Raw genomic sequence first — 22403 nt, 5'->3', positions numbered from 1 at the left:
GCTGGGGGTGGCCTCACAATCATAGTGGAAGGCAAATGAGGGACAAAGTCACGTCTTACATGGTGGCATGCAAGAATGCTTGTGCAGGGGAACTCTCATTTATTAAACCATCAGATCTCATGAGACTCATTCATTACCATGAGAACAGTATGGGGGAAACTACCCCCATGATTCAATGATCTCCACCTTGCCCCACCCTTGACACATGGGGATTATTATAATTCAAGGTGAGATTTGGGTGGGGACACAGCCAAACCATATCATACACCTTTATATGAAAACTTCTCCCCATGAGTCCATCCTCATTCCCCTTTACTTCTCACCTTAGCAACCACCTTTCCATCCTCAATTTTATGAGAATGAACTTTGATCTATATCTCAGTTCCTGCTTGGCTCTAGATCAATGTTCCTTGCTATTCTTCTCCACAAAGCTATGTGCTATTACCTAAAGTTTACTGTGTTCATTTTACTATATCTTTTCTGTTTACGGTACCTGCCTTTTCCTAGTTGCCCAGGTATACAATTTCAAGTTCAACTTTAACTTCTTTCATACCTTCAAGCTCTGTGTCCAATCAGTTACTAAATTCCCTAGACTTCACCTCACAAATGACCCCCAAGTCTGTCTCCTCTTCCATTTCTATTATCACTGCCCTATATCAGGCCAAGATTTTTATTGGAATGGCCCCTGAACTGGTCTCCTTGTCTTTTACTTCTCATAGTACAACCTTAAATATACATTCTGATAGATCCCCCTCTCCTCAGCAGTTTTCTCCTAATATAATTTGAATATTTGTCCCTGCCCAAAGCTCATGTGCAACTGTAATCCCCAATGCTGAAGGTGGGGCCTGGTGGGAGGTGCTGGGACATGGGGGCAGAGCCCTCATGGCTTGGTGCTATCTTCAGGATGGTGAGTTCCCACAAGATCTGGTGGCTGAAATGTGTGTTGCATCTCCCCCATTCCCAACTGTCTCTTGCTCTTGCTTCCATTATGTGGTGTGCTTGCTCCTGCTTTACCTTCTATGATGACTGTAAATCTCAAAAGGCCTCCCCAGGAGCAGATGCTACTAAGCTTCCTGTACAGCCTGCAGAACCATGAGCCAATTAAACCCCTTTTGTCATAAATTACCCAGTCTTGGGTGTTTCTTTAGAGAAATGCAAGAACAGCCTAATACAGAAGATTGGTGCTGAGGGTTGGGGCATTGCTATAAAGATACCTGAAAATGTGGAAGTGACTTTGAAACTGGGTAACAGGCAGAGGTTGGAAGAGTTTGGAGGGCTCAGGAGAAGATAGGAAGATGAGGGAAAGTTTGTACCTTGTTAGAGACCAGTTAAATGGTTTTCACCAAAATGGTAATAGTGATATGGACAGTGAAATCCTGGCTGCTGAGGTCTCAGATGGAAATGCGGGACTTACTGTACTCTGGAGCAAAGGTTATCTGTGTTATGCCTTAGCAAACAGCTTGGCTGCATTCTCTTCATGCCTTAGGGCTCTGTGGAAGTTTGAACTTGAAAATAATGACCTAGGGTATATGGCAGAAGAAATTTCTATGCAGCAAATCATTCAAAATGTGGCCTGGCTGCTTTTAATAACCTACATTCAGATGTGGGAGCAAAGGAATGACTTAAAGCTGCAACTTATATTTAAAAGGGAAGCAGGGTATAAAAGTTTGGAAAATTTATACCATAGCCATGGGGCAGAGAAAGAAAAAGCTTTTTCAAGAGAGGAATTCAAGCAGGCTGTGGAGTAACCACTTGCTAGAGATATTTGCATAACTAAAAGGAGCCAAGTCCTAATATCTAAGACAATGGGGGAAAGGCCTCCATGGCATTTCAGAGACCTTCATGGCAGTCCCTCCTATCACAGCCTAGAGGCATAGGAGGGAAGAGTCCTTTCATGGGCCAGGTCCAGGGCCCCATTGCCCTGTGCAGCCTCAGGACACTGTTACCCACATCCCAGCCACTCCAGCTCTAGCCTTGGCTCAAAGGGCCTCAGATATTGCTCGTGCCAGTGCTCTGGAGAGTATGAGCCACTATAAACCTTGGCAGCCTCCATGTGGCATTAAGCTTGCAAGTGCACAGAGTGCAAGAGTGATGAGGCTTGGCACCCTTTGCCTACATTTCAGAGGATGTATGGAAAAGCCTAGGCACCCAGGCAGAAGCCTGCTGATGGGGCAGAGCCCTCACAGAAAACCTCTACAAGGGCATTGCCAAGGGGAAATGTGGAGTTGGAGCCCCCACACAGAGTCCCCAATGGGGCACTGCCAAATGGAGCTGTTAGAAAGAGGCCATCCTCCAGACTCCAGAATAGTAGATCCACCAGCAGTTTGCACCCGGTGCCTGGAATAGCTGCAGGTACTCAACACCTTATGAGAGAAGACACAAGGGCTGAACCCTGAAAAGCCACAGGGGTGGAGCTGCCTAAGGCCTTGGGAGCCCACCCCTCACAAGAGTGTGCCCTGGATGTGGGACATGGAGTCAAAGGAAACCATTTTGGAGCTTTAAGATGTAATAACTTCCCTGCTGTGTTTTGAAGTTTTGAACTTGCATGGAGCCTGCAGCCCCTTTGTTTTGGCAATTTCTTCCTTTTGGAATAGGAATGTTTATCCAATGCCTCTACTCACATTGTATCTTAGGAGTAAATAACTTGTTTTTTATTTTACAGGCTCATAGGTGGAAAGGACTTGCTTTGTCTCAGATGAGACTTTGAACTCGGATATCTTTTTTTTTTTTTTTGAGATGGAGTCTTGGTCTGTAACCCAGGTTGAAGTGCATTGGTGTAATGTCAGCTCACTGCAACCTCCACCTCCCAGGTTCAAGCAATTCTCCTGCCTCAACCTCCCAAGTAGCTGGGACAGCAGGTACATGCCTCCATGCCTGGCTAATTTTTAGTAGAGACTGGGTTTCACCATGTTGGCCAGGCTGGTCCCAAACTCCACCTCAGCCTCCCAAAGTGCTGGGATTACAGGTATGAGCCATCACACCCAGCCTGGACTTTTGAGTTAATGCTACAATGAGTTGACATTTGTGGGGACTATTGGGAAGGCATAATTGTATTTTGCAATGTGAAAAGGACATGAGATTTGAGAGGAACCAAGGTGGAATGATATAGTTTGGATATTTATCCCCACCCAAATCTCACGTCGAAATGTAATCCCCAGTGATGGAGGCAGGGCCTGGTGGAAGGTGTTTGGGTCATGGGGAGGATCTCTCGTCACCTGGTGCTGTCTTCAAGATAGTGAGTTCTCACAAAATTTGGTCATTTAAAAGTGTGCTGCACCTCCTTCCTTTGCTCCTGCTTCACCTTCTGCCATGATTGTAAGCCTCCTGAAGCCTCCCCAGAAGTGGATGCCACTATGCTTCCTGTACAGCCCACAGAACCATGAGCCAATTAAACCTCTTTTCTCATAAATTACTCACTTTCAGGGATTTCTTTATAGCAATGCAGAATGGCCTAGCACACCTCCATTGTCTAGAAAACTAAGGATAAAATAAACAACCTATGATTTGAAATAATCATGTGTCTATGTCAAGCCTTCCAATTTTGTCTCCCATACTTCACTATACAAACTATGCTCCAGTCAGTAAAACTGTGCTATTTGCTGATACCAAATATGTTTTTTTCCTTCTCCAGCAATAATCCTATAGTCAAGAGATGCCTTGGGATGACACTACAACAGCTGGGATATCAAGGGGCTATTTGTCTTTATCAAGCGTCTCCTGGCCCTCTCCCCTTCAGAAAGATCTCAACTAGGGAAAAGCCATCACTGAGGTCTGATCATGACCACCGTACACTCATAAACTTCATTCTCCCAGATTAACAAAGGAGATTTCCCCAAGTCTGATTTTGTTAAAATGAAAACCATTCTAGAAGCAATTTATCACTAAACCAATTTTCATTTCACCATCACTCCATTATGATCTGCTTGAGTTAATGAGAGGTAAGACAGAGGAAGCCTAAATTTACACTGAAATTTCTTAGTAATCAATGTTGCTAAAGAGAAATTCAGAACAAAGGACAGAGAACATTATGAGTTGGGGAAATATACAATTTTATTAATGGGCAGACACTCCAAACTAAATTAATGTATACATCTCCTTCAGTCAAGCTACTGAGGTTTTTTTAAAAACACACTACTAACATGGTGACAGATGTCATCAGTGTTGTAGTAAGAGCTGCAAATGTTTTAGAACTAATGAATTTTCATTAGAGACATCAGATAATTTCAGAATGGGTTAAGTTGCTACCATTTGCCATTCCCATTAATATCATTGTCATATAAAAGGTTTAATTTTCAGCTATTTTTGTTCTAGATAAAAATCTTTGTCATTAAAATGAGGGATGATTTTGATATTTAATATATTCCATGGCATACTCCAGTGTGGTACTAATTTGGCCTTTTCAGTATTCTGCATATTAATTGACAATCCATCCCTCCTCCATTCCCCAGATAAGTAAGAACTGAAATAGAATGGACAACCAATCAAGTCACAGAATACTGAAAAGATCAACACAGAAGGAATGTGTTGCTCTAATCAAGAGCATATACAAGGCACCAAAATTATTTTCTCCCATGCTAATGACTATGATAGAAACAGGAATAATGAATGGCACCATCTAAATCCTTTTATGTGACAGTATTACCAAAGCATAGCAATGCTCCCTAAAAAATAAAAGCTAAGTATTTCTTATTTTAGTCAAAAGAATAAAACTGTGGTTTCACTTAACTTTTAGAACAATGCATTTTGTCAGATTCTGCAACAATTGGAAGATTATGTCCTGTTTTGAATTTTTTATAGTAATCTATCTCATGCACACAAAATGTGTCCTCAAGTTGCAGAATGTCCAGGATCACTGCAGAAAACTTATTTCAATACTTACTTTATTAGTTTCCTTCTCTTGTTGAATTATCACTCTGGTAAGAACTGACATCAGTTGCTTAAATAATACATTAATGCTATTTCCAGAAGCTATTGTTTTCATTTGAGTGGGCATTTCCTCTAAAGATGAACTTTAGATTTTTATCCAAGAAGGTAATATAATTTGTCATAATTTAAAGATCAATTGAATGTTTTGAATCCGTTTTATAGCAATAATGATATAAATTCCCAGAGAGCAAAGATTATGGCATCATGCACACTTACAGCAGGTGTGAACAGTTGTCCAATTAAATCAATTAGCCCAATCTGTCCAACAAGACCAGGCCTTTTATACATTTTCTGCAATAGCACAAATGTAGAACAAATGTTAAAGATACTAAATATTGTGTATTATAATTTTCTATGCCCTACTATGTACAGAAAAGCTTGCAGTCATCTGCAAGTCTCTCAAGTGAAAATCCTATTTCAATAACATCAGACTTTTTGTCCTTGGTAATTATGGTTAAGCCCAAATCACTCCCATGATCTTTTTCTGAGTCGAGGCCTCTAAGAAAAACAATAAATTTATCAACATAATGTCTTTCTACAGGCTCAAAATTACTGAAAAACAATCAATGGACACTTTAATCTTTCCACAAAATATTATTACTTATAGAAAAATTCATTCATTCTTAATAAGAATAATAGTACTTAAGTAACAATAACATATTTCATTCACAAAGATACGTTGTTGACAAATCAGCAGTTAAGATCTGTGCTCTAAGTTGTTCCTCTGTTTTGCTCTGTTTTTAAAGTAGTAGAATGGATTTATAACCTCATTGGTACATATACAAGATGGTGAAATGCCTAGACACTTGAATAAGCACCTTGAAAAAAAGCCCAGGATGGAGGTCAGCAGTACCTTGTTGTAAACAAGTTTTTACATCTTGCCCTTCACCACACCCTAAGCTTCAGAGTTTTCGTTAAGAATAAAAATGCAAAAAGTCAAACATGACAATAAGAATATTGCTTAAGTATAGCCTTGGGGGCTACTTCAGCATTGTTTTAAGATGATTACTAGACTTAATCCCTCTAGTGTTGGATGTTAAATTCCACTGACTTTTTTTTTTTAATTTAATGACTTGCTAATGTAAACTTCCATCTAGAACAATCAAATACTATGTCATTTATTCAAATTTACAGTGCCTCTAATGTGCCAGCAAACTCCCTTGTCAAAACAGACAACTTTAAAAAATGTTCACTTGAGTCAGGAGCCCTACTTCCTAAATTAGCACCAAAATGTCACCTTGATAGGCCTATGAACAACAAAATCATTTATAATAAACCCAGCTTCCCTCTAGAGTGGACAGCCTAGTTCATGCATTTGTAGGAGTTCTAATTATTCCCTACAGATAAGAGAGCACTTGGAGATGCTCAAGCATCAGCAACCTGTCACCTCCAAATACAATCATCTGATAAATATATGCTTACCAATCTCCCTCGAGATCTGAGTGAAGGCCTCCACACCGCTCTCACCATAGTTCCCCTCAGAAGCCAGTGTCGACACGTAATTCCATCCCAGTGCTGTCACGATGTCCACCATGGCTTGGGCTTGGTAGGAGTCAGGCGGGACCACTCGAGAGAAAAAGTCATACCTGGTGTTATCACTTAGCTCTGGGGCTGTGGATGCATAGCTGATTTGAGGTATCTGCAAAACAAATGATGGGTCATTTCAACCCAAGAAGAATCTTGAAGAATGATGGATTGTCATACGAGCTAAACAGCCAAGGCTATACCAGAAACCTAGACGTATCAGCCTGAAGCCAAAATACAGTTTTATGACTACCAATTTAATTAGAAAGTATTTTTGAATGATCTATAGGCTTACTTTCTCTCAATGCACAATATTTCTAAACAGTGAGAAAGAATTTCAGTTTGCTTTAGTTTCCATTGTTTCTGGAGCCAAAGCAAAACATTTGTGCTTTTTGTTGATGTTGCTTTTTTAGTCTGTACATGATAAGCTCTGGTGCAGAAACAAGAGAAAAACGAAGGTATATGCATCAGAAAAGGTCACCTCTGAAACTGGCTTTGGTTTTATAGGACATGAATGCTATACAATAACTAACAGGGAATTTAATATGAGATTTTTTTACTCTTGATGCCATTGCAGTCTTAAGACTACATTTTTAGTAAATTATTTTAAATATATAGTTTTACAAGTCTATTGACTGTTTATTGATATAATCAGAGTGCCACAAAAAGATTTGAGAATTGCCAGCAACCACATATCCTCTTATAGAAAAATCTTTCTAACCCCATCCAAAACATCACAGAAAAGGGAATCCAGACCATACATTCTTTAGAAGAAGAGACTAATTTTCTTTTAATGGGGTGAATTGCCAGAAATTTTTCAAAACGAGGAATCTTATGTCATTTCTCAATAATGTAGGAGAGTGGGCTATGTGGTTGTGTCTAGTAACCCCTCTGCTGCCATGCCGTGGTATGAGTGAAAGTTCAGAGGTCAAAATGACTCCAAGACGCCCTAATTCAGGTAGCTTGGTTGAAGATGCAGGTTTGACTTGTACATAAAAAAATTAACAGTGTGCTACATCACTTGCTGCAGCTAACATCAGTGCTCAGAGGATGTCAGAGGTTGCAGTTCCATCTTTCCCCACAGGGCTGCACACTCTGGGATCCAATAGTCCCCACCACAGTCTAGACAAATGATTCCCAATCTATATAGACGTTTCAACTCCACCTTTGATATATTTGTAAAGCTCTCAACATCTAAATAACCTTCCTAAGTCTAGAGAGTCCTATTCCATACTGGTGGCCAGTGAAATGACAGTGAAGTCCCTAAAATATAAAAGTCACCCCGGGAGCAGGAGCAGCAGAGCAATGTGCTTGGAGCTGTCCAGGGTGCTGAATATTCATTCGGCTTCCGTGTAACTTGGATCCACCTACATTAGCCGTAACAGTGAGTACCCAGAATAGCGTGGCCCATTTAACCCCAAATTCTTTCTGGTTCTGTTCTCCTAGTGGGGACCGTGTTAACTTACTTGTTAACACTGTGGGACCGTGAAAAACATCTGACCCATCTCATCCTGCCCTTTGCCTTCTCTGCCAGATATACTGGCCTGATCTTGACAAATTTTTCCCCTGGTTAGAGATTTTTTTTTTTTTTTTTTTTTTTTTTTTTTGAGAAGGAGCCTCGCTCTGTCACCCAGACTGGAGTGCAGTGGCGCAATCTCGGCTCACCGCAAGCTCTGCCTCCCAGGTTCACGCCATTCTCCTGCCTCAGCCTTCCAAGTAGCTGGGACTGCAGGCGCCCGCCACCACACCCAGCTAATTTTTTGTATTTTTAGTAGAAACGGAGTTTCACTATGTTAGCCAGGATGGTCTCGATCTCCGATCTCGTGATCCACCCGCCTCGGCCTCCCAAAGTGCTGGGATTACAGGCATGAGCCACCGCACCCAGCCTCTCCTGGTTAGATTTTGTGCCTCCATAGTACATAACTACTCTCAAGGACACCCCTCCAAATCTCAAACCACACACCAAATCTTGCCCTTTTTCACCTTTTCTTGTTTGTTTTCAGAGGATCTGGGAAGGAAACCGTAGATTACTTAGTGAGATCTAAGTCTTACTAGGTAAAAATTTCCCAAATATCAAAAGCATGTGCATTCCTATATTCTAATGAAAGTAAGTTAGCCATCTGACTTTCACTTTAGAATAAATTCTGTGTATGTGCAAGTATGGGTTGTGTGGGGGAAAGGGAATAGGGGAGCATTCTATAACAAATTCTATAGCACTATACCATTTCTTTGTCCTATTTGGATACCGATACTCCCACTTCCTGAGCTACTAAGAGTCCAGCAGTAAAATTACTTACGCAACTCCCACCCTGCCTATAATAATGAGCCACCCTTTCTAAAAATGAGCAGAAAGTGTGAAAATTGAGTGTTTGAAACCAAAACTAATTATCTCAAATTACTACCTTCAGTCAGTCACTTCCAGGCTGTTTAATTAGCAGTCAGCCTCATGTTTAGGATTAATTAAACAGGTGTAAAGGGTATATAAAATAAAAGTGCAGATAGAAGATGGTTGTTAGATTCAGTAATGGACTTTCTCCCCAAAGTCTTGAAGAGTTTTATCTTTGCAGATCAATGTGTGGGAAAGTAATGTGAGAGTATATGCTTGTATTTTTATTTTTTCAGTCTACAATAATACACATCAGGGTATATGAATAGTATTTCAAGACAAGTTTTCAAGTTTTCATGTGTCACATCTCATTTTTATTTTGTTGTGGTAGACCACTAAGCATTGGTTTATTAAGCATTTTAATTTCTGTGCCAGCATCCTCAGTATTTCTACCATCCACAAATTAAACCCCTACTGGCAACTGAAGTAGAAATTTTTTAAAGACCTGGAATGTTTCCTTTTCTTTTCCCTACATCAAATCCACTGTAACTACCCCCTTAACCTTGGAGGTTTCATCTACCAGAAACACAACAATGGAAAAAAATATGGTGAATGGTGAAGAGAAGTGAAGGAAAAAAATGAGAGGAAAAAGAAGGAAAGCATACCAAGAAAAGAAGTTGCTAGGAAAAGCACCCATTATCAGTTCCCCCATCCTTTAAAAAAAGCAATGTCTTTTATAAGCCTCTGTTAACTCCCATTGCCAATGTAAAGGATAAAATCCAAACTCTTCGGTCTAGTTTGCAAAGATCATCAGATTCTGTCTCATCTTCCTCCCCTGACCTGTACCTTCTCCCCATATTCTCACAGCATCTGCACCCTTCTCCATACCAGGGAGATTTAATACTCTCCTCTACCTAATGATCCTCTATACAAACTCAATATCCAGCTCAAAAGTCATCTCCTTCTGGGGACAGTTTCACTGACTCCATCAGGCAGAGCTGTCTTTTGCTATTCCTGTCTTCCAAAGTCTCCACCATCTAACATTAGAATCACGACTCTGCTGGCTTATGATCCTCTCAAGACCGAACAGGGTCTCTGTTTATTTGGTATCCCCAACACCAGGCAGAGCAATTGCTCAATGAATGTTTGAGGGCAATTAATTTATTAAACTGCTGCAGGAAATTTAATACAGCTTCTTCCCCAACACTTCCTCCCTTGCATTCCACCAAAATATTGTGCAGGCTATTCTCCATTTGACCTTCCTGATCCTTCGCTATCCCGCCAAAGACCCTAGGAGGCTGCTCTCTATGACCATACTGACTGGGATTCCTTACCTCTGGCGTCTAGTTGAGTTTGTCCTGGAGGCACCAGCAGAACTTGGGAGGGTGAGGGGAGACAGAAAGAAGTTAGAGTATTTATCCCCCAGCTTCTTCTTCCACTGACTCAGTGATTCTCCACCTAACCCCTCACCGACAGCTAAAGCTTTTGCCAGATTCCAGTGACTACTTTGTACCATTGCTCCTGTAGGGTCTCCCCACTGTTGTTGGCTCCTGAGCACTTCATCATCCCTTGTTTTTTCTAACTGTGCCCACACTTAAAATAGTCTTTTTGTGAACTGCTCTTCCATTACCTCTGGGTGTGCCAGAAGCCTGAGGAACACTCCCCTATGACAAGTCTCTGTAGAAGACAACACTGCTGTGGCTCCCAAACCTCAGCCCTACCCTAACCTCTTAGCCCTTCTCCAGTCACCTGCCCTTCCAGCCTTCTCTACCACTGTCCTTAGGTGGCATTCTCCTTCATTTCCCTAAAGCATCCTATTGCATATTTGAAAACATCTGTCATTTTGCTTTTCTTCATTGCTTATTTTCTTTGTGCTGAGGCTTCATAAAAATATCATATGTGCTTAAATAAGGCCATATTTCTATTACTCAAATAAAGCATATTTGAGTCAATTAATTATACAACTCAGGACACTCATCATCCTCTTTTTTTAAAAAAAAAAATGTTTTAGATTTCACTTTTCTAATAATTATTTTGGTTAGGAAAAACCCTTTTTCTTCTCTCACTACATTCTCACTTCGGCCCACAGAAGAGGAGATTCCTACCCCCCCCAACCCCACCCTCTTTGGGAGCTCTAGAACAAATATTTCGTCTCTCACTCTCCATTCCTTTACTGACTTTCCCCAACATGGGGGGGAAAGAAACTGAAGCCAGAATTCTATGTTTATTGGGCAAAAGGGGACAGCAGACTTTCCTTTTATTCTCTGACCTGTCCACGTACATCTCAGGCTTCTTTTCTCTATAATGTCAAGAGACCATGCAGGGCCTCAATTCTTGGAAAGGAAGCCCACCCTCTTCTCTCCGTATTCCACTGGCAACCAGACATTTGAGAAATACTTGAAGTCCATGCTACTCATTGCAAGTGAACTTTAAGTCTTCTGTGCAGGCAGAAGTGGGTCCCAAGGTTGAGATACGGTGCAAGAGTAGGAGGCACAGGTTCAAGCTGAATTATCTCCAGTGCAGCTCTTAACAGAGAGTCATGTGCCTGGGGAATTATTTGGTCTTGCCCAGCTGTTAATAAAGCTAATTACTTGATCTTCATTTAACTAGCTATTCTGTGAATATTGGACTTGCAAACTCTAAGAAATTCCAAAAATTTGACTTAGAGCTCAAGGAGATTAAAATTACATTTCAAAAGAAATTTATTTACATATATTATTAATAGAAATTAGCAGAGATTATTGTCTTCTAGTGTCTGTTGTCCTTCTAGATGAAACCTCCAATTTTTACCTAGCCACCCGGAACATGACTACATTTCCTAGCCTTCCTTGCAATGGTAAGTGAAGCTTCTGAAAAGGATCCTTAAAGGGAAAAGACATGCCTTTTTCATGCTCCTCCCTCTTTCTTGCTGGCAAGACTTTGGACATAATGCATGAAGCTCCATTAGTTATCTTGGGCTATGACCTAGCAAAGGTGGAGGAAAAAGTCACACCCTAGTCCAAGCCACTGTGATATCTGGATTCCTAAAGCCACTTGATTCTTCTTCCTGCTTCCATTCATGCCCGTCTCAAATCTACGCTACACCAGCAAGAAAACTGATATTTTACAAAAATAGATCTTAGAAGCTGGGTGCAGTGGCTCATGCCTGTAATCCCAGCACTTTGGGAGGCTGAGGTGGGCAGATCACCTGAGGTCAGGAGTTCAAGACCAGCCTGGTCGACATGGTGAAACCCCGTCTCTACTAAAAATACCAAAAATTAGCCAGGCGTAGTGGTGGGTGCCTGTAAGCCCAGCTACTCAGGAGGCTGAGACAGGAGAATCGCTTGAACCCAGGAGGCAGAGGTTGCAGTGAGCCGAAATCACACCATTGCAATCCAGCCTGGGCAACAAGAGTGAAACTCTATCTCAAAAAAAAAAATAGATCTTAGAAAAATCTTGCTTAGGGTCCTTCAATCATTTCCCCATTGACCTTAGAATACAGCCCAAACCTCTTGTCACAGGATCCTTTGAACTAGCAACTGACCACCTATCCCTCTCACTCACCTGATCCAACCACACTGGCTTCCTTTTTGTTTCACCTCCAGCACTCATACATATCACCACATACATTTTCCCAAGCAAGTCCTTCCTGGCCTTTCTCATCTTTCAGCCTCAGCTCAACAGACCTTCCCTGACCACCTCATGTAGCGTTGTCTCTTTACCTTCCATTATGATCTCATCACACTACTTATTTCCTTCCTCTTTCACAACCTGCATTAATGTGTGTATTCTGTTTCCCCTACTAACATGTAGACTCCACAGGGTTATTTTCTGCATTGTTTACAGATGTAAGATGAGCTCCTAGGAGACAGTAGGTGTTCAATAAATATTCATTGAAAGCAAAATGAACCCATCCATCCATTAATCAAGAACTCCTTTTATTATTTTCTTCCATGTATCCTAACTCTGAAAGATTTTACTATAAAACTATTTAAGTTAAAAGACCACCCATTTCCCATATTCTTTTTAAATCAAAGATCTGTTAAGCTGCAAAACTTCTGATCAGCACAAGGTACATTTTTTTTTTTTTCCAAGCTGAAGTGATAGAATTCCAGTTCAAATCACCGAAGGGCCGCTTCAGTTGTAGTCTGTGCAGTCTCCTCACAGGGAAGTGTACAACTGCCATTTTGCTTTTCAAAATGCCAAAAAAATGGCCATGAAAACTTCATAACTATCTTGGCAAACACATTGACAGTCCATGGACTTCAGTGTGTCATTAAAGAAGAACAAAAATTACATTTCTAATCAAAGGCCAACATCATAGATTATTTAATCATTTACCCCTTCTTGCTTATCTTTATCTGTAAGACGGATATTCTAGACAGGGAAAAAAGTGCTTACATCTCCCCCAAACCAACTGTGTCTCTCCACGTTGCCTTCACTGAGCCTTACTGTACATGACTGACTGATGAAATAAAGGATTTCTGAGGCTCCAAGGGGCTCAGAGACTTTTAGATACCAGAAATACTCTTTTTGTGGCCCAAGGAAGTTACAACTTCAGCTGCCTTAAGGTTTCCCACTGCTTGCACATCAAAATATTGCAATAAGCTTGAAACTTCTCTTGTCTATTCAGAATGCCATAAGTTTTGCATCTGTTCACCACAGTTACTAGTTTGCTAAAGATCCCAAGGAAGCCAAGACATCCCTGACAAGGCTAGCAAAAAGCCACCTAAAGAACAGCTTAGAGGAAGCCCCTCCCGATTCTAGGAAATTTCAATCTTTCTGCAAGAAACTTGCACACATCTGAGTACAGGTTTGCAAACAGAAGACAATTTAAGACCTGAATCACATACGTTTTCACCACCAAAAAGGGTTTTTTTTGTTGTTTTTTTTTTTTCTGTTTTTTCCCCCCTGCCAAGAAAAGGTTTTTGTTCTCTGCAAACAACCTTGTCCATTGATCGTGGAACTTAATTGGTGGAGAAGGTTTGCGGGGTGGGTTATTTGTGCTACTCAATAACATCATTGGTTTTTTCCAGTGAAAGATCAGCTTGAAGCTACATTCTTCCCTTAGGGGGTAGTGCTTGCCTGTGCTCTTTTCCAGTGATGGTGGTTAGCAACAGTGGCCATCAGGATGATAGCTTCCTGCCACCTGGCCTCAGGGTAGATTTGTTTTTGCTGCAAAACCCAGGTCAGAAAAAGCATAACTATTATAGCCATTAACTTTGTCTTTTTACACTTGACTGCTCTTTAGTATTAAAACTACTAGTTGCTTGTGGCAAAACATCAGTATATAATCAGAAATTAGATATAAATGAGGAGTTAGGGCTAGAAGTCAATGTCCAGCACTGGCCCAACTCTCCCAACATTGCCCTGAGCTTTCACGCTCCTCCCACCTTCATGAAAACAGGCTAAGGAGAGGGAAAAGAAGAAAGGAAATGCAAAGCCAGAGAGTGAAACAAAAAAGGACATGGATGATTGCCCCAAGTTTGCATCCAAAAACATGAAGTAGTAGTATTCCTTCCCCAAATCAGGACTGGCTCAGAATAATTCTGTCCACATAGTGGACAGTTAATAAGATTCCTGTTTGTAAAGTTGGTGTCAAATAGGAAATTCAGTCTCTGCCCTTTTTTTCTCAGTTGAGTTCCCATAGTTGATTCAGAGGAGGATGTGAGCCTTTGGCTTTTGATGCACAATGGAGCTTAGCAAAAGCAAAGGAGAGGAAGTCTATTGAAATGGGAAATCGTGGGGTCAGAGAGAGCCAGGAGTACACTATATTGCACCATATTTTTATCTGTCTCCCCAACGTGAGCTCACTAAGACCAAGCAAAGCTTTACACACATGCCTGCACCAAAGGGGCTTGTGGTTAGTTAACACGGCTGAGTGTAACACAATAGGTTTAAGGTCATGAGTTGAATTCCATTATGGGCCAGGATAAATACCACACCCCTCACCAGAACCTTCCTCTTCACAAATCCAGAGCACACCAACAAAGTCAACCAGAGAGAAGAGAGACAAGATCAATCCATTCTCACTGCCAGATGAATAATTCAAAGATGGTTTGTTACTAATGGTGAACCTAAAATTTTAGCAGCAAATCATGAGAGACACACTTTCTTCGAAACATAAAGAGTATGTTTTGTATCTATATCTGCCTGAAAGTATAAATAAATATTATACTTATAAAGTCATATGTTGATTTCAGATAATTCATTTGAATAGACCATTGAATTGTAAAAGGGTACATTTTCTCACTGCCTTTTCAAGGGTATTGTATGAGTCATAGAGGCAAAGAAAACAAATGACTCAAGGAGACTAAATAAAGGGACTATTTTCAAGGCAGGAGCAGCATATAGGGAAGGCAGTGGAAAGCCACAACCCAGAAGGAGTCAGAGGTTGAGGATGGCGGTTGTTACCCATGAGCTCTAAGAAAGAGAGCAATTACAGAGTCATGAATGGAAGCCACCTTGAGGGGAGCAGTAACCTCTCTAAAAGGACACAGCCAGCCCCTGGCAACCTCAAAAGGAAATTACATTCTGACCTTTCCCTCATACACACTCGCTGAGTCTCTCTCTGACCAAACCTATTGGAAGCCAGAAAGCAAGAGAACTTGACTTTGCCTGCACAAAGAAACCTTCCAGGGCAGCTAAGAGACAGCAAAAGAGAGAAAGTGGTTGTGGCAGGCCAAGCAGAAGCTATCTAGCCCAGGCACCATTAATCATTGCTCACTGGACACGTGAACTAAATTTATGGATAGCTGTGCAGATTTTCAGTTTTCTACGTTATATTACTTTTTCATAATTTGATGCTTTCAAATATTTTTGACAGAAAATCCACACTAAGACATTCTGATTTGGCATTGAAAATCCCAATCCTAAAATTAGACCAATGAAGTTTGGATTTCTTATGGAAAATAAAATAACTAATACCATGTTTTAGAATGAAATGTAATGATTTTAATCAAATTGGTAATAGCATTTGGACTTCCTAACCTGTTTATTTAAAATGAAAGAGAAGCAATCCATGAATATGAAATAATTCACATATAAGCAACCATAATTATACCCTATAAGATTAATAAACTTTTTTTACATCTGCTAATTACATTTTACAATGAGAAAGCCACAACAGCTCCTTAGGGAAAGGATTGTTCTAATCCATCAAGTTACTAGTAGTGTGGGGATTTCTAAGCCTAACTACCCTAAAAGTTTTACTCGCAAGTTGGATTTCAAACCTTCACTTTCAAAGAAAGGGATTTTAGGTTGGGTCCAGTGACTTTCATCTGTAATCCCAGCCTTTTGGGAGGCTGAGGCTGTGGGATCCCTGAGGCCAGGAGTTTGAGACCATCCTGGGCAACATAGTGAGACCTCCATCTCTAGAAAACATTAAAAAATTATCCAGGCATGGTGGTGCACCTGTAGCCCCAGCTACTTGGCAGGCCGAGGCTGCAAGTTCACTTGAGCCCAAGAATTCAAGGTGACAATGAGTTATAATTGCACCACCGTACTCCAGCCTGGCTGACAGAGAAAGACACTGTCACTTAAAAAATTAAAAAGAGGACTTTAATATTACAACTAATTTTATAGTTTCTCTGGTTTATAGCATCTCCTTATCTTCAATTTTGCCTTTTTAAAAAATTGAACAGTTTTATTTAAATTTCCATATATTTCAGTACTCTGTGATTCTAAAAAATAATAATCAGTACATATGCAAAATTACACAGAAATGTAAAAGGCTAAACCAATACATACACTTATCCTAATAGTTAAATTAAATGTTTTTTAATAGTTACTTTTTTATTAATTCATTCAACAAATTAGCTCCCACTATGTGCCAGACACGGTGACAGGCCCTGGAGACAGGACTATAAACAACACATGGTCCTCCCAGCCCCATGGAGCATATGGTCAAATGGAAAAAGCAAGCATTCAATAAATAATCAACCAAATAAACATTTAGCCCCAATTGTAATGGTTGTTGTGAAAGCTATGTACCTGCCACTAAGAGTTACAGGGCCACTCACCTGGTCAGCAAAGGACAGGGCAAGCTTCCCTGATGAAGTGACATTAAGTTGACACATTGAAAAATGAAGAAGAAAAAGGAATGAACGCTGGACACCAGCCACAGATTGCCTCTCACTTGAGATCTCCTTCAGATGTGTACACCACCCAATTTGCAGAAATGAAGAGGACAGGCAGTCTACTGACAGGTACTTAATTTTAGGAAACTTGCCACAGGCTGAAAAATATTAAACCATAGACCACCATCTCCCATACTTATTACAAATAATGTTTTCAAATACTATATGCATAACTGGGGTTCTTATGCCAGGACTATCAAGAAAATGCTACATAATTTATCAGCAGGGACTTGCATTACATTCTCACAGATCTCTGAGTCCTGAGGCCTGTAAGAGTAAGGCATGAATAAATAAATGAATGGATAGATGAAAGGTAAACAGATGAATGAAAACAGAAGACATTAAGAAGCAACTTTAAGAGCCCAGAAAAAAAATAAACGTATACTTATATTACTTATAAGCTCTAATATTTACTTCCTTCCTTAGGAAAGTAAAAAATAAGTGATTGAAAAGTTGGAGGAAACTCTCTTCTTTGTACTCAGGCAGTGAAGGTTTTGGGATAGGACTTCAAGCTATATGAGAAGCAGGTTAGAACTAATCCTAAAAGATAGCTTGGCTTGTCTTTGCTTTGTTTCTTTACAAGGTAACATACATTTTCTGCACCTCTCAATAGGAGGAAAGAGAAATACATGGATCTGTCCACCTCTGGAAACTCTGCTCAGTGAGGCAGCATCCCAGGGAGACACGGAGAATTGCATTCCCTGATTTCATTCTATTCTATTTCACTATTTCTGCAAGTTTCTTTGATATCTTTTTGGTAAAGTTTTCAAGCAGTTTGGAATTTCAAGGTGAAATCACTGAATATTCTTTAAAACAAAAAGTAGGGGAAGTTTTGAAATGAGCTGCTTAGGACAGTGAAAGTTTTCTATAGAGTGATTTTCTTACATGAGTACCAAAAAATAATAAATTACATTTTGTTATAATAGAAAAACCAAAATGATGCCATGGCACTTTCTTAGCATCATTTGCTAAGTTACTTAAAAATATAACTCTCCCATCCACTCATTCCCATCACTGCTGACTTCAAACTATCACCTAGCATTTAATTTTCCTCTTCTGATGATTTCCTTACTGTGCAATCACTGCTGGGGTTCAATTTTCCCCCCAAGCATGTCAGCACTAGAACATTATAAAATAAAAAGTCAGTAATTATAACTAACAAATTGAAGTCATAAACTTTAAGCTGGCAAATATTCAATTTAGACTGGCATTCTGCCACCCAATAATACATGATTTGACTCTTGCAAATAAAGAAGAACATTGATAAGAACATTTGTTTGTGCAAGTAAGTTTCCTGGCTGGCAATTTCATGGATTTTTAGTGATTATCCACATTCACAAAATCTTGGTCTTCAAGTCATTATCTCCCAACTAGCATTCAGTTACTGATTCTGAACACCTAATAGCACTGGTAATTCTCATTTATTTTCTGTTACCCAAGTTAGTAAACTTAGTAGGTTTGAAGAAGGTCCATATGAGGTTAAAGGTTTTCATTCGAGCTCCATTTACACAGTGGGAAAACCCACTCCATTTCCAAAGACCAAATAGCTGATTTCATAAATGGCCATCATTGGTAACAGGAAAAGTTGATTAAAAGATGTGAACAACTCAGAGTCCTTTATTCCACTACATACTACAGAATGGAAGGATATGTTCCTCTGAGAAGGCATCATCTCAGTATCCAAAGGGCAATACATTAAGTTTCCCCTAAACAAATTGATTAGCCCTTTCATTCTATCAACATTTTTGAGAAGCCCAGCTTACTGTTCCCTATAAGCCTCTTTATGTGTCATAGTCCATCTGCACACCTAATGTGTGCGTGTGTGTGTGCATACACATATGTACATGTTCATTTTGCCAACATTTATTTAACATGTTATATTGGCCAAGAACTGTGCTTAGTGCTCTAGCTTCATTTCATGAATGACTAAATCATAATCTGGAGAAGTAACTTGCCCAAGACCAAGTAATTTGTAAATGACAGAGTAAGATTCAAATCCAGGTAGTCCAACCCCGGATTCATTTCTTAAACACCTCTGCCCTCCACTACTTTGGGTCCATTTTTAAATCTGATATTAATTCTTCAGTAGCTTTTTTTACCCACAGGTGTTCAGCTTCCTCCCTGTTTCCACTTCTGTTCACATCTGCAACTCCTTTGGAGTCATAAGTCATGGCTTGGCTGGAGCTTGGACATCAGCAGCCATCACCATATATGGTATCACAGTGAATAGGAGATACTAGCATCTATGATCAGCTAAATATTATCTGCCTCCTTTGGTTTTCATCAACCCCAATTGCTAGAGTTCCTTCTGGGGAGGGGGGCCTCCTGGCCCAGTTGGGTACCAAAAAAATGGTCTGAGACAAGTTTGGGGCAGGTTGGATGCAATCACGTAGGTCAACAGGGGAAGGTAAGTGCAAAAAGGACTAGCCAAGTTCCCAAGTTCCAAAGAGAGCACATCTAAACACAACAGGCGATGGGGAGCAGAGGCAAGAACCAAGAAATGGGGCCAGGTGTGGTGACTCACACCTGTAATCCCAGGACTTTGGGAGGCTGAGGTGGGTGCATCACTTGAGGTCAGGAGTTCAAGACCAACCTGGCCAACATGGTGAAACCCCAGCTCTACTAAAAATACAAAAATCAGCCAGGCATGGTGGCATGTGCCTGTAGTCCTAGCTACTTAAGAGGCTGAGGTATGAGAATCATTTGAACCCAGGAGGCAGAGTTTGCAGTGAGCCAAGATTGTGGCATTGCACTCCAGCCTGGGTGACAGAGTGAGACCCTGTCTCAACAAAAAAGGGAAGGGAAGGGGAGGGAAGGGGAGTGAATGGAAGAGGAGGGGAGGTGAGGGTATGGGAGGGAAGATGACTGAAAGGTGTTCCAGGCAGAGGGGACAGCATCTGATAGAAACAAACCTATGAAAGGCTATAGATAGCTTAGGAAAAGCTAACAATTCAGTATTCTTGGTGAAAGGTGTTCATGAGCCCAGTTCAGTCTGCTTTCTGTTTGCTTGTTCTTGTTTTTCATTTCAACAAGAATTTGTTTAGCACTTGCTATATGCCAACACTCTCTTACTTGGCCTAAATGAGCACTCATTCTCCAATTTTCCTCTTAAATCTCTCTCTCCTTTGTTGGCTATTCTTCTGCTGTTTCATCATTTATGAGTTAGTATCATTTAGGATATGGCCTAGACTCTCTTTTGTTTTCACTTCATACCCACTCCAAACCTATACATGCAGTCTAAATCTCTTCAGTGAGTTCCAGAACCATGTGTTGCTTATTGGACCTCTCTCTTAAGTGTTCAACAGGTATCTCAAAACAACTTGCCCAAAACTTGTCACATACACCAATCCCAGCAAAAACTGAAGATCATCTGGTACACCAGGGGTCCTCAAGTCATAGCTGGCCAATTGGCTGGGTTCCAGAATTATGTGAGTGCCACATACTTTCCAACTATGAAGTTTCCAGTTATGCAGCTGTCATCTATGTATGTGTTTGGTCTGCCTTCATTAGCCCTCTCTTTTTTATACCTCTCAGTGGCCAGTTGGCCACCAGAAATGAAGACTCTCTAAAAATTAAATTTAAGGTCCAAATTTCCTCTAGAGGAAAACATATGCTCATATGTTTTGGTATAAAAGATACATTCACATTGCAAAAGATAAATAAAGATAAATTCAACAGTATTGACTACAGTAACTGTGGCACTAAGTTTTCTCTACAATCTGGCTACTCAGTGCTGACGGCAATTCTACAGCATCAGCATCACCTGGGAGCTTCTTAGAAATGTAGAATCTCAGGCCCCACCCCAGTCCTACTGAATGAGACTTTGAATTTTAGCAAGATCTCCAGGGGATTTGTGTTCACAATAAAATTGGAAAAGCTCTGCTATATAGTATAAAACATTGAATGTGTACTCAAGAGTCCTGTGTTTCCTTTTGAAATTTTTCCATATCATGCTCAAAGGGATTTAAACATATTCATTGCAGATTATTTTGGTAGCTCTGGATGTTGTCATCATGAGGAGATATAAAAGCTCCCTCTAATTCACTTTATGAAGAAGTTGATGCCTTGAACATTATGTTCACTTATCCTAGGGTGAACATCTCCTGAACATTAGAAATTTCTTTTCAAAAATATTCTGCATCCAAATTTCTATTTTTAAGAGTATTATGTTTCAGTTCTTGCATCAAATGCTAGCATGGAGTTTATTTTTAGTGTCATGATAATCTATAGACCAGTGAATATATCATATCAAGTGTTGAGTCAGTAAAAGCTTTTAAAATATATTTCTTACTTATTTGAAAATAACAGATGAGTTTTTGAAAAATAAAAATTTCACAAAGCTTGCATGATGAAATGCCAAATAAAAGATGTAATGTACCTTGTCATCAATACATTTTCCATAGCATTCGTTTGCAGCAGGATAATTTAGTAAGATATTCATTTCTGTCTGATTGTTACTGCTTTAGGAGACTGATGAAAAGATTTCTTTTCCTTTGTGCCCTCCACATGAGCAATCAAGCCTGCATGTCTTGGAGAATTAGCTCATTTTCAGGAGACTTGGCCTATAGAGGTTATAGAGCTTAATTACTAGAGGAGGGGCATCTCCCAAGGTTTGAGGAGGAGGAATTGCAAATGGAAATGGAGGGAGAGAATAGTACTTCACAGAGACTTGGGAATGAGGGAGATCTTCAGTTTCTTTCCTGGTAGTGCCTGAGAACCCAGGAACCCTCAAAGAAGCTCATTTCCCATGCTTGCCATAGAAGGAATGGAATCCCCCTCCTTTTGATAGCCCACAGGGGCTACAGTGAGTATCTCTGTGGTTAACTCTTCTGTAGCCATATTAGTCCACTCTCACACTGCTCTAAAGAACTACCTAAGACTGGGTAATTTATGAAAAATTGGTTTAACTGATTCACAGTTCTGTGGGCTATACAGGAAGGATGGCTGGGAGGCCTCAGGAAACTTACAATCATAGCATAAGACAAAGGGGAAGCAAGCACAGCAGGGGTGAGGGAGAGAGAGTGCATGCAAAGGAGGAAATGCCACACACTTTTAAACAACCACATCTTGTGAGAATTCTATCAGGAGACAGCACTAGGGGGATGGTCCTAAACCATTAGAAACCACCCCCATGATCCACTCACCTCCTACCAGGTCCCACCTTCAACACATGGGGACTACAGTTCCACATGGGATTTGGGTGGGGACACAGAGCCAAACCATATTAGTGGCCTTGGAAACTGAAGGCTAGGTCTCCAAACTATGAATATGACTGAATTTTTGACACCCTAGTGAATGTGGCTCAATGTCAGAGTTATTTGATATCAAAGAAAAAAGTTCCTTTCACTTCAGTTTTGAAGAACAAATTCATTTCTTACACCTACTTTAGAGAATAGGCTTATGAGCTGAGGTGCTGGGATACACCGCTATTCTTCAGCAGATCCTAGGAAAGCACTTTGTACATAGCAGGTAACACATGGACATTGTTGATTAACTGCCTACTAGTGACA

General features: G+C 40.3%; 2 protein-coding genes across 4 annotated transcripts in view; one reads left to right on the top strand and one right to left on the bottom strand.

Moving 5' to 3' along the window:
* The window catches only part of ARF5 (ADP ribosylation factor 5), a 540324-nt gene that overhangs the window by 33743 nt on the left and 484178 nt on the right, over window positions 1–22403 (top strand). The gene's annotated exons all lie outside the window — the stretch shown is intronic.
* The window catches only part of GRM8 (glutamate metabotropic receptor 8), a 797799-nt gene that overhangs the window by 648783 nt on the left and 126613 nt on the right, over window positions 1–22403 (bottom strand). For all 3 annotated transcript variants that reach the window (XM_050782557.1, XM_050782558.1, XM_050782559.1), the window contains exon 3: window positions 6349–6565. In XM_050782557.1, the coding sequence (XP_050638514.1) occupies window positions 6349–6565 (217 nt within the window). The remainder of the gene's footprint in view (window positions 1–6348; window positions 6566–22403) is intronic.

This window comes from Macaca thibetana, chromosome 3 (genome assembly GCF_024542745.1).
Source record: "Macaca thibetana thibetana isolate TM-01 chromosome 3, ASM2454274v1, whole genome shotgun sequence".
NCBI classification, from domain to species: Eukaryota; Metazoa; Chordata; class Mammalia; order Primates; family Cercopithecidae; genus Macaca; species Macaca thibetana.
This window is presented reverse-complemented; position numbering and strand designations above follow the sequence as displayed.